This window comes from Egretta garzetta, unplaced genomic scaffold, assembly GCF_000687185.1.
Source record: "Egretta garzetta isolate BGI_Z169 unplaced genomic scaffold, ASM68718v1 scaffold322, whole genome shotgun sequence".
Lineage (NCBI taxonomy): Eukaryota > Metazoa > Chordata > Aves > Pelecaniformes > Ardeidae > Egretta > Egretta garzetta.
In genome coordinates, this window is record NW_009259044.1 from 4,777,628 (window position 1) to 4,792,856 (window position 15,229).

The window sequence follows — 15,229 nt, forward strand, 5'->3', positions numbered from 1 at the left end:
CCAACACCTCCTCAGGGACACCCCAGGGACACCAGAGCTTCGCTGGCGAGGACAGGATCCTTACGGTACCTGAAAAAGAGCAGGAAGGTGTGTAGCGTAAAGGAATCTGATACAAAGCCTGTCTGCAGATGGGCTGGCTTCATGGAGCTGTGAGTTGTGTATACGCAGCTCAGATCAGAGAAAGCCTCGTACCTCAGGCCATGAAATGGTAATATTACGGAGGTCAGGAAGGAGTAATTTTCTGGGATAATATGGTACAAAGAGGGATGCTATCGTTATCAGCATTTATGACACATAGGTATTATTTGGTTCTCATGGCAAGTTTAAAATCTTCTAGTTTTGCTTGTTACTTTCTGAAGGTACGGTACTGGATGCATCGCAGATCTCTAATGCCGTGGTAGGATTAAGGATTCAGTAATGGTGCAGCCAAGCATAAAATATTGGACTAACCAAATTATTGATCTTGTTGATACCTCAGTTCCTATTCTCTTTTTTTTCCCCTTCCTCTGTTTGTAAATGCAGCAATTTGAAGTCCTCCTTTGCAAAAGCTGGTCAGATAATTTATTTTCTAATGAACTTTGTTCATCTCGTGTCTTCTGGAGGTACTTTTTGTACAGACATGGCTATATCAGAGCAAAGCATGGGGCTTTGGGAAATGTATTTACTTTACATAAACTATCTGCAGAGAGAGCACAGCGATGCTTCTTGTTTAGTCTTTTCCTCCCCATCCCTGTCTTTTCCAGCCAGGGAAGTGATGTCACTTGAAGCTGTCTTGTTTTGCCTAGGCATGCAGCCGGTCATGTATTCAGTGAAGGAAGCTCTCCAGGGCAGGCCTCGCTGGCTTCGGGCAGGCCATGATATCTGCTACTACAAGTAAGTGTGTTTTTTAGTGAATAATTTCTGGCTTCCTTTCCCCTCTGTTCCCCTCCTGTTAACTGTGTTGATGTTGTTAACCTTTGACCACCAGTGCCACCTGCTTCAAATGTCTCTGGATTGGTGCTAGTTCAATGTGTTATGTGCTTCCAGCTTCAGGAAACAAGTGAGATCTCGAATATTAGATGCCTGGGGAGAAACAGGGCATGTGCATAATTCACTTCCCCAGGAGGAAGGGGAGGAGGAAAGGGATTTGAGGATGCTCAAACCTTGCTGATGCAGCCCGGAATACAAAGAAGCTTAACCCGTGAATGTAGTGTAGTTGGCTTTTTCCCCCGTCCAGGAAGAAATGAGCTGGATGGAATCATTATTTTTCTTTTGCATACATTGACTTTTCTAAGAGACGTAGGAGCTGGGGAGCTAAAGAAGGGTTAACATATACATAGTGGTGTGTGTGTATATGTATACACATGCACACTAAGTACACCTATAAATATAGGTAGAAATAAACATATACAAATACATATTTATTTGTTTGTTTGTGAATCTATCTCTGTACCTTAGTATCTTCACCAGCTTCCCTTCTCTGCAAAGCTGGAACTCAAATCCTAGAAGGCAAACTGCTCAGTGGACCACACTTAATGGCACCATGGCACTGCCTATAGACCTTGTCCTGATAGCAGAAACAGTAGGGATTGGCCTTACTCACGGTCATACAGGAACATTTATCTTTCTACGGGGGCCAGGCAACAGTGGTGTAAAGGAGTTCTGACAAGCTCAGGGCTGATATTTATGCAAGTTCCCTGTTTCAGGCTGTTTCTACAGTGTGTCAGCACCTCAGAAGAAAAACACTAGATCAGTCTCATCTTTAACGTGTATCTGAGCTGAGCTTGACTCATGTGAGAAACATTCTCACCCAGGTATCTCATTTTCATGCAGAAAATTGATCCCTGTTTCATCTGGTTATTACAGTCAAAGGAGACAAGTTCAGAGCTTGGGGTTTCAGTAGGTTGAATGAACCCTGCTTTCTTTTCTCGGGACTTCCAAAATGTTATCCACAACACGTGTTAATTATTTCAAAGAGATGATTGAAAGGGTTTTCAGGACTAGGATAATTGGTATGTTTTGGATTAGAAAATCTGTGCAGAGTTGAAGGCTGGGGGAGAGAATAGAACAAGTGGGAAAATTACAGGTGTGAGTAAATGCATTTGATTGAGTGCCTGTGAGTGGGATGGCTGGGAATGATGCAGCCTGGGGTGGTGCAAGCAGGAAGAGGAGCCCTGCACTGGAAAAAAGAGGTCAGATGTTGAGGATGAACTGGTAGAACATCATGGGTGAAGTTCACATACTTTGTCACCAAGTACCGCAGCATTTGGTGTTAACTATTTTAACCTGGCTTTACCTGTCATGACCTGAAAGCTGTTGCTGAGAATGCCTGAGTGACAGGTTTTCCCATTTTTTTTTTTTCCTTCTAATTATTTTTTCTATCATGCTTCCTATTCACCAATTTGCATCACCAAAATGCCTCATTGTCTCAGGACTCCATGGGAACTGCACTAGGCACTGTCTAAACAAACCAAAAGTCTGGTCCTTGCCCCTAATACCTTGCAGCTGAAACATAGGACATGGGCTACCCAGTGACTGTAGATGGGCAGGGAAATACAGGCAAACAAAAGGTGTAGCCACAATTAACAATGATGATAATTGTCTGGCACGGTAAGTAGTGCTCTTGGGACAGAGCTGAACTTTCCTGATGCTCTCAGTAGTACTCCTTCATGAGCTCATGTGCTGAGGCTGATTTTAGAAACTGGTGTGAAATAATGGGCTTTCTCTTTTTAAGAAATTGTGTTGTAGTTCATGATTTTACTGTGGGGTTCAGAGGTGGCTATGTTCAGAAGGGTATTTGGTGAGACAATAAACCCAAACAATGACAGTGGGCTGTCTTCAGAAGCAGCAGAGCCTCAAACTTGTTTTGATACAAAAAAATTCCAAGTCATCCTAAGTATCTGTTGTAATGTCTTTTCTCTTTTTTATTTTTTTTGTATTGTTTTGGTGGGGGCGGTGCGGTGCTGAGGGCTCAGATTATCCTCTCTCAACCTGGCATCCTGTCTGTAGCAATTTGAGTAGCTATTTTATTTTGTTCCAAGTGCTCTTCACTAACCTTTATTCACCTAACCTTTTCTACCTCAAGAGCTAATGTACCGTGGTGCAGTGGCTTCCCTTTGCATGCCTGTAACCTCCGACTTCTGTGAGTATGGGCTTCTGGCTGGGCAAACTACGCGCTGATTCCCGTAGCCGTGGCTTCTCACGTCATTAACAAGGCAGTTATTGTGCGGTGATTAAACAGCAGCTGACTTCCGAGATTAAGCCATGATTGTACAATTAAGCTTGTAAACAGATTCTTGTTCAGAATATGTGACAGAACGGAGTTTTATTGATTTGGAATATTCTGTGTTTTCTAACTGTACATTGAATTATATGTCAACATATTCACCTAGGATAACTACTTGTCTATCTCATTTACTGTTTATTCCAGGTTTAAACATGTTTTTGTATAGACAGGAATGCACATACACACACCCACATATATGCACTTTCACCTCTACTGAAACTCTAATCTTTTTGTTTCAGTGATTACAGAAGAGATTCCCAGTCATGAGAAGTTCTATGTGGGAGGGAATGTGAAGAAAGTGTATATATATGATTCTATGATTCTATGATATAAATTGCTCAGACTTTGGTTCAGAATAGGAGGAGATGAGATTGCTGTAAAGATATTGTGCTGCTTGTGTTTTGGGGAAAGAGCTCACTTCACTTCCATTCACCCTGGTCGCAGGTATCCTGGGGTGGGGCTGGCATCTTTTGAAGGGAACCTCATCTAATGACTTTTCCCAAGAATTATTAATGAATATGGGAAAAGAGTGATACACTTAGAAAAATAAGGAGGAACTCAAAGATGCCCTTAATTGCTTTTGCAGGAGGGCTCTTATTGAGAGCAACCTCTGAGCTGAAGGACAGTGGGAGGAAAGGCACATTCCCAAAATGTCTGGGTGATGCATGTTGGCTGATCTTTGCTGACATTCATCTTCACTGAGGATGGGATAGTTCACTCATAAAGATGAATGGTGTGGCACAGCTCTGTCACTGCGTACCTTTCCCCGTATGTCTCACAAGAGTTTTTATGTTCTGGTGAATATTAGCAGTGCTCTTGTCAAAAGGAAGCTGAGTGACACTTCTGCTCAATTTTATTGCCTCTCTCTAAAGTGACAGGATACACCCATGGTAAACACAGTTGCAGTTACTATACGATCATCTAATTCACTTGCTGTCTTGGCAGCTTTTATCTGCTGAATAATATTCCTTTCCAGCAAATTATTTAAGGCACAATGGCAACATGCTGAATTGGTGACAATGTGCTTGTTCCTTTGGTTTTGAGGCTCATTCTAACCATATTATCTAACCTCCAGCTTTTCCAGACAATAGTCGGTTCGCAGATAGTAATGAGGTACATGGAGCGTTTTGTTCTCACATCACCACTAAAGACGTGGCTGTAAGGTGATCACAGCAGTGTCAGAACTAGGTCTTCTCTCTTCTCTTTGGCATCCTTGTAATCACATTAGATGAAATCGTCATCCCAGCAATAGCAAGCCACCTCTCGGGTCTAATGATATCTACAAGAGAGGGCTGAGACACCAGTCTCAGTCTGAGGGCACCTGACCTTTATAATACGACTGAAGGCCTTAATAGCAAGATGGATGTAGGAATATTCTGCTTCGACTGGGATTCTGCCTGCACTCTTGACAATAAAGATGCCTTACCATGGATTTGGCCCTTGGAAGGGAAGCTGTATTGCGCATTTTCCAGTTTCCAATGTGGCAGACTCCAAAGTAACAGCCATGCCCCATAAAGGATTAAATACTGGGGGTTTTTTTTGTGGTATGAACCAAGGTATGACTAAAGCATATTGCACTTAGTAGCCACACTTAGAGATGTAAGAAGGTCAGGACACATAAAATGAGGACATGGTAGAAGAATTTTGGACAAAAGGAATGCATCAGCAGATTAGAAGTAATAAATAATTATCTTCCATTTGGGCTCTGTTTTGAAATGGCCTAGAAATCTGGGATATTGATATTTCCTTCTGCCTAAGCAGGCGGCTTTAGCCTAAGCTGATACAATGCTGTATTCTATCCACCTACCTGTGGTTTGTTCTCTACTCAATGCTGCAGACAGGAAGTCTAAAGATGAGATGACGAAGAGATGTTCTTGCGTTGTGTAGTGCTTTTAAATTCCTGAGTTACAATCCAGCTCCTTTACTGACCTGCCTGTATCTTTTGGCCAAGTGGCTTCACCTGTCTGTGCCTCAGTTTTCCCATCTATAAATGATGGAAAATTCAAGTTGCTTATTTGTCACCCAAAGAATGGGAATAGATAAATGGGGAGCAAGTTTTAACTAGATAATTCTTGCAAAGGTCTTTTAAGCTCAAAAAATGATTGTGCAGAGTGAGTGATAAGTAGTATTATAATTAAGTAACTTTCCATCACGGCTGTGCTAGAAATATACTACCTGTATGTTATTTCTGAAGAACAGCAAGCAAAATGATTTAACTATTACAAAGTGACTGAAAGGCACAGTAGATACAGCTTGCATGCTGATTAAAAACCCCACACTTTGGTCTCTTATTTTCTTTCCAATAATCAGTGCATTAGTTTCTAGAGAGCATGTGAGGCTTTGTGAACATTTTTAAAAAGAGAACACAAATAAGGTAGCGAGGACCAGATGTTGCAAGGGTCTTTTTCCTTTCCTCTCCCTTGCTTGTTAATTTGGCTTCATGCTGGTATGGTAGAGTGTTGTGATGAAAAAAGGGGTGAGGCAGCAAAACTATCAGCCTGGTGGAGGAACAAGGAGGCAATAGAGCTATCTTGGGGTGACAGCAGGAGGAGGAGAGGGAGGCAAGGAAGAAAAATGCTAATTTTTTTTTTTAAGGTTTCTTTTAAAAAGATTCAGAGCTACTGCATTGAATGGTGGATTGTGAGGAGACCAGATTATATGCAATAGGAATAGATGATCATTTATGCTGCTTACATACAGGTGTTTTTTTCTTCTTAACACGTGCGTGAAGAATATTGAAGCCTCACAAAGCCACTTGTGAACTTCCCATTACTACCAGATAGTTTGCTCTATAGGTTGAAGCAGGTGTCAAAGTGATTCAAAAGTTTGAAAATACCCATTCTGGGCAGGCAGTTTGCTGAAACTGCAGAGGTGCTCAAAGCAAGAAGGAAATGTGCTGTGAAGCAGTTCAGTGAGGGTGCTGTGCATCGGTACCCTCGCATTGTGCTACCCGGGCGCCGCCAGCAGTAAGAACCGTTGACTGCCAGAGCATCATCAAGGTCAGAGGTGCTGGTGGTGCAAAACCTCAGGGTTAAGTGGCCTTTTAGACAGGAGAGAGATTTTTGGTTGCACAATTACAGACCGTAGAGGGAGAAGCCTTTACTGGAGCAGCAGGGACAGGTGGGAATACTTTCCCCGATGAGTATGTAAGATATTTAGGCAGTGGCTTCCTCCCACACCTCTGACTGCAAATGTGAATTTGGAGGGGAGGACTCAGAAGTTCTCAGCGCTTTGTGACAGTTCTTTATGAATTAGGTCCTCTAACCATCCAAGTGACACCGAATATAATAGAGGCTATGGAAATGAGCACTTTCCTTATGCACTACACAAGAAATGGTTCTTAATTATTCTTCACTGTCAAAATTAGAAGAAAGGAGATTAAATGTCATTGTCCTGCCTTAAAAAAAAAAGACTCAAATCCTGTATCCACTGAAATACATACGTAGGAACTAACTAGCTGTTTCTATATTTGTGGGTTCATTTTTTTTCCCTCTGAGTCTCTTTGTCCAATATTAAGGTGGTTTATTTGCAAAAGAAATGTTGGGGTGAAGGGTTCAACTGAGAATAAAATCATAGGCTTTTCAGTTTGCCGCTGTGACTCAGTGTTCCTGTACTATCTATTGATCCAGTCAGTATCACTCACCCCACATGTTCCTAACTATTAAATTCAGGTGAAAACCCAGCAGCATTGTATTGTGTCTTCTTTATGAAAGAGAGCTGATTATTTTGGAGAATTTGACAAGAATAATTATCTTTTCTCTCCACCCCTTTGAATAAAAATGAACAGCAGCAAAATAAACCAGTACTGTAAATTTCAGGAGCTGAAATTGCATCTTTTGGTTGCCTCTTCTATTTTGCATTTTAATGCAACATTGATGATAACATTTGTCAAAGAAACCTCACAGTCCTTCAGAATCAGAAGGTTCGGCAACAGCATAATTGGTGCAATGTGGGAAAAATATTGTTTGAAATGTATTTATGGATGCAGTTTGCTGTGAGGCTTCTCCCTAAAGTGCATGAATTGTCTCTTCATCTCTGCCGAAAGAAAACTTTCTTACTCAGCCTAAAGTCATTTCTTTATCAGAGTAAGTCTCCTGCAAGAGATCTGGTCCTGGGACTAGACTGAGAAACTCTTTTTAAGATTTTGTAGTTTTAACAAAGGGAGTGTCAAAGCCCTGAGTGCTCTTACTAGACCTTGATGACCCTGGCCAGCCTCACCTGCACCCTCTGCCCCTGTGCCCAGGAGCTCTGTTTAAGCTCTGTCCTGGCCTCTGGGTCCCTGGCTGAGCTCTGCTGTAGTGAGGCTCCAGCTCAGTCACTGCTGTGTCTGTGATCTGCTATGAACTCTGGTGATCTGGATCCTGACCCATGGATGGACCTTCTGGCTTGACCCAGACCTGCCTCATCACCACAAACTTGTCTGATGATGCATGGTTGAACCTCTATGCTCCACCTAGCTTAGGCATGACCTGCTCAGGCACTGTGGGAGGGGACCCTGGCTGGTGAGACCCCTGCTCTGCTGGCTTCCGTATCAAGGTCAGCTCCCCATCTTTTAGGGAGTAACTGGTCCTTGCTGCTCCCTGGCAAAGGAGAGGCTCAAGCCTTTGAAAAGGAGGGATCCAAAAGAGAGGACTTTTTGGGTAGCTTACAACCAGCAAATCTGTATGAGGTCACTTCTCCTCTGTGTGCAGTCTCTCCCCAAACCCACTCTCCTCCTCTCCCTACTCAGGAAAGAGCCTTTGATGTTATTTGAAAATGTTTTATGTATGTCCTATTTATTTATATTAATTTTTTTTTTATTCTTAGAATATCCTTTTTCTTCCTGTGGTGGAACAGTGGAACTGAATGATTGGTTTGGTAGGGTATTCACATTTTCTAAGTCTCCAGTCTTTCACAGGCTTTCACATATTTTCACATGGCATTGTTCAGGGTTGTGAATAGGTACCTGCATCTCTGAGCAAGGTAATTTGGATGTTGGAAGTAATACAGCAGTGTTAGCTGAATGCATTAGTTTAAATCTGTCTGGACTCTGCTGTATGAACTAGTATTAGCTGGCTTCTTCTTTGCACCTTCACAAAATGAAACAAACCGTTGTTTTCCTACGCGAGTGTTCCCTCCCATCAGCAGCACATGGCTAGCTGGGACTGGCTGTGCCCAGTACTGCCACCCACAGTTCTGCCTCTTAACTCCCTGCTGCTCTTTGTGTGCCGCGTGAATCTCAAGGCACCCTTGAATCCTGTGTACCGCCTTGGGCGGTGGTACTTACCGTCGTGATCCTGTTTGCATCTCCGTCTAGTGGAGCTGCGGTTTCTCTAACTTTCGTACAGCCTGTGGGTGCATTGCTGTGTTACTGGATGTTGTTTAGCACTGTGTTATATTTTTGTACCTGTTCACTTCTGGGATTGGATTGATTGTCATTGTATGGGGCTTTCCCAGTCTTGGTACAATGACTGGTTGAGTTTGGAGCCCATCTACAGCATGAAATGAAAACTCATCCAGAGCAGACAATTCTCTGAATGCTTGGTTCTTTCACAGCTGTTCCAGCTGTGCATATGGAGACGATAACCATCTACTTCTCTCTTTCTCCAGAAACCACTACCACTGCAGTGCAGTTGCAGGAGGAGGCATGAGAGGAAAATGCTACTACACGCTCACCTTCAGCATCAAGTTCCCTCACAAAAATGACGTCTGCTATCTGGCCTACCATTACCCCTACACTTACTCCACAATGATGGTAATGTGGATATGTCTACCTAGATAAGCTAATGGGCCTTGGGTATGAGATTTTGAGATAGCGTAGAGAAATTTCTGTGTGTGGTAAGCTGAGGTACAAACCATTAGTGCTTATACTGGTCAGATGATAACATAAACCAAAGATGTCTCCATTTGCCTGGGCTGAGAAGCAAGGGGCTAAAGATAATGACAAGTCAGAATTGAAAGCTGCCCACTCCTTCTCTTGACAGAAGGTAACAGCTCAGCTTCCAGAGCTGCATCCAGCCATACCACAGTACTGGAATGTGAATGTTTTGTCAGCTGTGTCCTCTGTGCCAGTTGGAGTGTCTGTAGGCATCTGTGACACCCCCATCAGTGCTGTCAGTACAGAAACTAAATGAATACCAGTCTAAGGTGTAAATTGTATTATTGAGTTGTGCCAAGTTTGCTTCCTGGGGAAGGATTTTTTTTCTACAGCCTCTTCTAGCTAGGGGTGGATGGTAAGGGAATTTTCTGGGAAATGCATCCGTTGTGCTTTCTCTATGATTGATGTAGGAGAGCTCAAGGTCTGAAAGGAAGGTAGGGTAAAAGAAAGAAAAGGAATGGTTCTGGGAGTAGCTTTGCTTTGTTGTTAAAGATGAGAAAGACATTACTGAAAAAGAAGACACAGTTCCAGTAGACCAGTTCCCTTTCTTCCCCCCCTGTTTCCATTATCAGTACTTTTTATGGGCAATAAATGCTGGTGTGGGTTGATGAAGTTTGGGCTTGCTCTATTTTTTACAATGGTATCAGTTTGCTATTACCAGATGTGAAAGCCTATGCTTTCAAGGGAGACAGTGTCCTCTCCCACTTACTAGCCGTGCTGCTCAGCATGCCAGCGTAGTTAGGCTTAGATTAATTCCAACTCAGACAACAGTCTCTTGCCAACTGCTTTGCATCCCATTATAGATGTTCAAAGAAACTGCTTTCAATATCTGGGAGAGGGCCAGTCAAGCCTTCACAGTTCAAAATATGCCTGCCAGCTCACTTCTCATTAGATTTACGGGTACCAGCTACTCCTCAAAATCAATGAGAGAGAGAGTAGTCTCCAGTAGTGGGGTTTGACCTCTAGCCTTGGAGGCATGTATATGCTACAGTCTGTAGGGCAAAAGACAAATGCAATACTGAAGAACTGGGTGGACTTACTCACTACCATACTCTATTACTGAAATGCAGTGCCTCATCACTATTTTACTGTTATTGATTTCTATCTTCTGCTGGCACAAAAGCAAGAGAGGCTTGGAGAGTTTGTATGCTCTGGGAATCCCTGAATATCTCACCTGCTCCTGAATGAATAGAATAGAGATGAAAAAGATGTTATTCCTACGCTTGCAGGGCCAAGTCTTGAAGTATTTCACTGCCTCTTCAAATAAAATGCTCGTTGAAGTTAAAGGGAATTTTGCCCCAGAAAAAGTTTAAATGAACTCAGACTTAGTAAGGACCATAAAGTTTGGCAAATGGAAATTATGGATGGAAAAGAATGATAGATTGTCATGTCCATCTCTTTAGCCAAAGAAAAACTGTTGTGTCTAATAATTCTATGAGGCTCCTTTGCTTGGACTAACGCAAAATGTTGAGTGATGCAATTTGAACATTTCTATGTTACTTTAATTTCCACAGTAAATAAACTAAATCAAGTTTGTGCACCAGTAGATTTAATTTTAAAGCATTTGTCCAGTGGTGAAGTATGTTGGTTTTACATATCAATAATAAATTAAAAATGATTATGAACCCAAGGGCTCAATTAAATACATAGTACTTTGGGGAAGAAGATAAACTTGTATGTGGAGTTAGTAATTTGGAAATGTTTTTAAATATCATATATATTTAATAGTTATAGGCATATTTACAGGAATATACATTGCAGAATCCTATTTGAACGGGATGCACTCTGCAGTTCATTACTTTTTGTCCATTAGTAATTATATTTATTTTATGAACAGTAATTTATCTATTTTTACATCACAGTGTTAATTGTTTGGATCTCTAGCTGAAGTCTGTGTGGCAGCTATACCCAATTAAGTTTCACTGGATATCAGGAACATAAGTAAATGATTATATTGAGTTCTCTGTATCTATGTGAGATCGTTAGATGTGTCTAATAATTGAATTTACTCTACAGAGCAGTATGTTAATTGTTTTATGACATAGATAACTGTAAATTTCAGTTCTGTGTTTGCATCCAAATGGATACTGGGAAAGCAGTCTGAAAGACAGCGAGCTCCAAGGTTTGAGGAACAGCAATGTCTTGTCCCATAAATGTTGGTTAAAATTTACTCCTGTAAAGACTTGTAAAGACAAAAAGTTACTGTATAAGGGCTGTTCAGTGCATTGGTGTGTACTTTAAGCACTGTTAGGACAAGCATGCATGCTGTAACGTACCTCTTTCTACCAATTGAGAGACAACTGGTGTTCAACAACACTTAGCAACACCCCACGGTAGGATTGCTTATGCTCCTCTTGCCACTCGCAATTACAGTACAAACAGAGAGAACTGCATGTCATCTGGTGTGTGGGTGGCGAGTGGCTATGTGTCTAATGAGGCAATTAGAATTTGTTCCAGAAAGTCATATTTTTTTTAAGCTGCCAATTCTTTCTCAAATTTCTCAAAAAGCTGTTGGACTTAAGATTTATTTAAACTGCCATAAACTTTGCGGGGGGGGGGAGGAGAAAATCTCCTTTTTTAAATAACTTCTTGGAAAGACGCTCTTAAAATTTCCTGCTACTGATTGTACAAAATGTTGTTTCTATGTAAACTTTTTGTCTGTCTCCAGTGTGGAGTTGTTCCCAAGTTTCACTGGCATGCGCTTGCCAGCAAACCAGTCAGTTCCATAAAACCTTAAAACCAGAGAGTTTTCTCACATTTCTGCACAGTCCCTATTAAAATACAAGGAGCAGGCAGGTCTCTTTTGGGCTTCATGTATGCATAGAAATTCCTTTACACTGATAACAAAAACACCTAGGAACTGTTCAGGTGAAATGATATAAAAATAATAGTCCTCTGCAGCTCCAGCGAACTGGGATGTGTTCTGAATGGCTTGTGCCGTATTCGTGGGACGTACACGGTGATGATGTTAACTGGCAGAAGAGAGAAGCTGGGCAGTTAGCAAGAGATGAAATTAGTACCAACAATAGCACACAACTAGTAGAATAAAATCAGATCTTATAGACTGTCAACTCATTTATAAATCTGCTTCCTTACTTCTTTCTCAGTCCCATCTTGATATCCTGGAACAAAATAGGAACCCCAAGAAGGTTTACTGGAGGCAGCAGACGCTCTGCCAGACGCTAGGAGGAAATCCATGCCCACTGCTCACAATCACTGCCATGCCAGACTCTAAAAAAAGAGACGACTTGGAGCAATTCTGTAAGTAGCCAAATGAAGCGTTAAAAAAGATGCTGGCAACTTGTGGTCATGTCAGCAGTGGCAACGACAACCTGCTTTGTGAATATGTTGATTTTCTTGCCTTTCTCACTTTGGAAAAAGAAATCTAAATATGGGGAATAACCAATTACAACACTTTTTAAAATTACAGATTTTACACGGAGGAGGGAGGAGAGCTGACACCATTTTTTACTTGAAATATTTCTTTAATAATCTGAAAAAAATTACAAAGTTCAGTATCAAATATCTCCAACAGCAAGAAACTGTGTTCAAATATCCAGTTTAAAGAGAAAGTTGGTTGGGTTTTTTTTTTTTGGTTGATGTTCCAAATTGAAATTTATTTATATTGAGGTCTCAAACTTGCAAATAAAAAAACCCAAACCAAAGAAAACTGCAAGATCTTTCCCAGCTGTGGACAGCAATTGAAGTGTTCTGGTCAAATTCCAGCTCCTGCAACGTGCCTGGTAGATCCTCCTGGACACAATATAGCTCCTTGCATTCTGTCAGAGTCCTAACTGATGGTGTACTATCAAATGGTAAATATTGCAACTGCCAGGTTATATCTAGAAGTGGTTATTTTTCATTGTGAAGGTCAAAGATTTACACCTTCAGTGGCCTTGACTAACAAGATTAAGATATGCAAGTTTCTGTAATTAACAGCAAGCGATAAGAAGATTCTGGTTAGCATCACGTTGGGTTAGCTTTGATTTGAGAGCCGAAGTGACTAACTACTTATGTGTAGGTTGACTTTTTTACTTGAGTCAGTAACAAGGCACAAACTGATTTTTTTTATCTCTGCTCTTCACACATCTATAACACAGGTGGAGAACTTCAAGGGTTTATGGAAATTTAAATTGTCTTAAGATCTTTTTGGATATTAAGCAAATATATATCATCATCATCTCGCCCAGATATTAGGCTGAAAATATCCAAAGGGATTCTGTGATATGAACCACATTTCTCATTGCAGAATTCTCCTTTCAGGGGTATGTGGTGGTATGTGAGTAGGACTTCTCATAATGTCCACGCTACATGCATAAACTAAAAGGAACCTCAGAATTCACAGTTGGTGAAAATTATTGCTATCTTCCCTGGTTCAGGTTTAGAGCACAGTAACTGCAGTTATGCTGACATTACAGTGTAATCATCCTGAGCTCATACCTTTTTATTATAATAATTTTATTATAAATTGAGCGTTTACCCTGAATTAGCAAACTTCTGAACACGAACGTGCTTTTCTAGGTTGAAATTTTAGAGGAAATTGCCAAGTACAGGCTACATGGGTGGCGGAAACTGGAGGCAGAGTCAGAGAGAAAATTGGTTTGTTGGTGTTGCTATTATTAGCGTTATTTACACTACAGTAGCACATATGACACAGGATTAGGGGGTTTGGCTGTGGTGACATGAAGAGAGGCACTTTTTTCCCATGATAATGAAAAATAGAACAGAAAACCAGTGGGTGTGAGTTGGGGGGGGAGGTTGGTTATATGAAGAAGACTTTGGCATGCTGCAGGTGATCACCTGGTTAGATGTTAGCTCTCGCCAGCAATTTCTAAACCTCATGGCAGAAGGTCAACTGCCAATAGGGCAACTGAAAGTAAGTTGGAATATTTTATTTGAGGATTGGAGCCATCCAGAAGAGACATGCAGTGAACAAGTTTTTCTGCCGAAGCGAGTTGCCTTTCCAATGAAGGTACAAAGCAAAAGCTAAGCTTAATGTTTGGATTTATCAAAGCAAGGATTTGGAGTGGGTCAGTCACATGATAAGTGAATGTGCTAAACTGAATTTAAGCACCTTTGGCTTTGAAACAACCTTCTGAAAGGTGTGCTTTGCCATAGGAAAGCAAAAAACCCCCAATTTCAAAATCTTCAACATTTTTGTAAAACAGGATTCTTGCTTTCTGGCTAGCTCCACAACATACCCAGGTCTGCTGCAGTCATGCAGATCCAGTGATCAGGATTAAAAACTCTGGAAGAAAATCACAGACCTGAACCAATGGAACTAAAGCAGGAATATTTAGGGGTGCTTTTACCTTTGACACCAGACACATAGCTGGGAGGATTGGGAGGACCAGACACAAGAGGGAAACATAGTTGCATATATACGCTAGACTCTATACCATCCACAGTCCTTGGGGATAGCCCTGGACCCAAACCTTATTGTGCCAGGAGTGGTACAGCACGGGAGAACAGATGGCCTCTGTATGTGCAGGACTTACAGCCGATATGCAAGACAATTTAAGGGCACGGATACTGAAATGAGGATCGTGAGGGAACACCACCACAGTACTGACTAGCACAATAACACCCCAAGAGTCACCCTGCTTTTAGGGAGCATCATGATATAAATGTGACAATATTAGGAGGCATTGCCATTTTTTGGAGCTCTGTATGCTCGGAGCGTATCAGAATGCATTTCGCAGTGTTGAAAGAGAATCTGGCGGGTTTCCAGAGGTCATTAACCCGTTTGTGAAGGCAGGGCTTGGCTCATTCAGCGTAGATTTGCTGAAAGATTCATAAAGGATCTATGAACAATTTGGACAGATCCTTGTTTTGAATGCTTCAGGCTGTTGTAATATTCAGCATCTGGGTTCAAATCCCAATTATGTGGCTGAAGTCCTCTCTTCTTGAGGGATAGAAATATCCCCTGGTTTGTGATCTTACATGAATTCAGTGGGAGCTTGTAGACCTGACCAAAAGGCCATGAAATCATGTGCCACTAAATAACTCTTTGTCTGAGGCTTTGCAGTGCAATAAGATTGAGGACTTTGTAGATCTACCCATGAACGAATTGAACTCAATCAAAACAGAACATGTAGAAAACCCAT

At 41.5% G+C, this 15,229-nt stretch overlaps 1 protein-coding gene across 1 annotated transcript in view; it reads left to right on the top strand.

Annotated features, from left to right (window-relative positions):
- Positions 1-15,229, top strand: part of AGBL1 (ATP/GTP binding protein like 1) — a 293,048-nt gene that overhangs the window by 77,883 nt on the left and 199,936 nt on the right. The window contains exons 15-17 of the mRNA XM_009635035.1: positions 786-873; positions 8,855-8,999; positions 12,230-12,383. Coding sequence (XP_009633330.1) covers positions 786-873; positions 8,855-8,999; positions 12,230-12,383 — 387 coding nt within the window. The remainder of the gene's footprint in view (positions 1-785; positions 874-8,854; positions 9,000-12,229; positions 12,384-15,229) is intronic.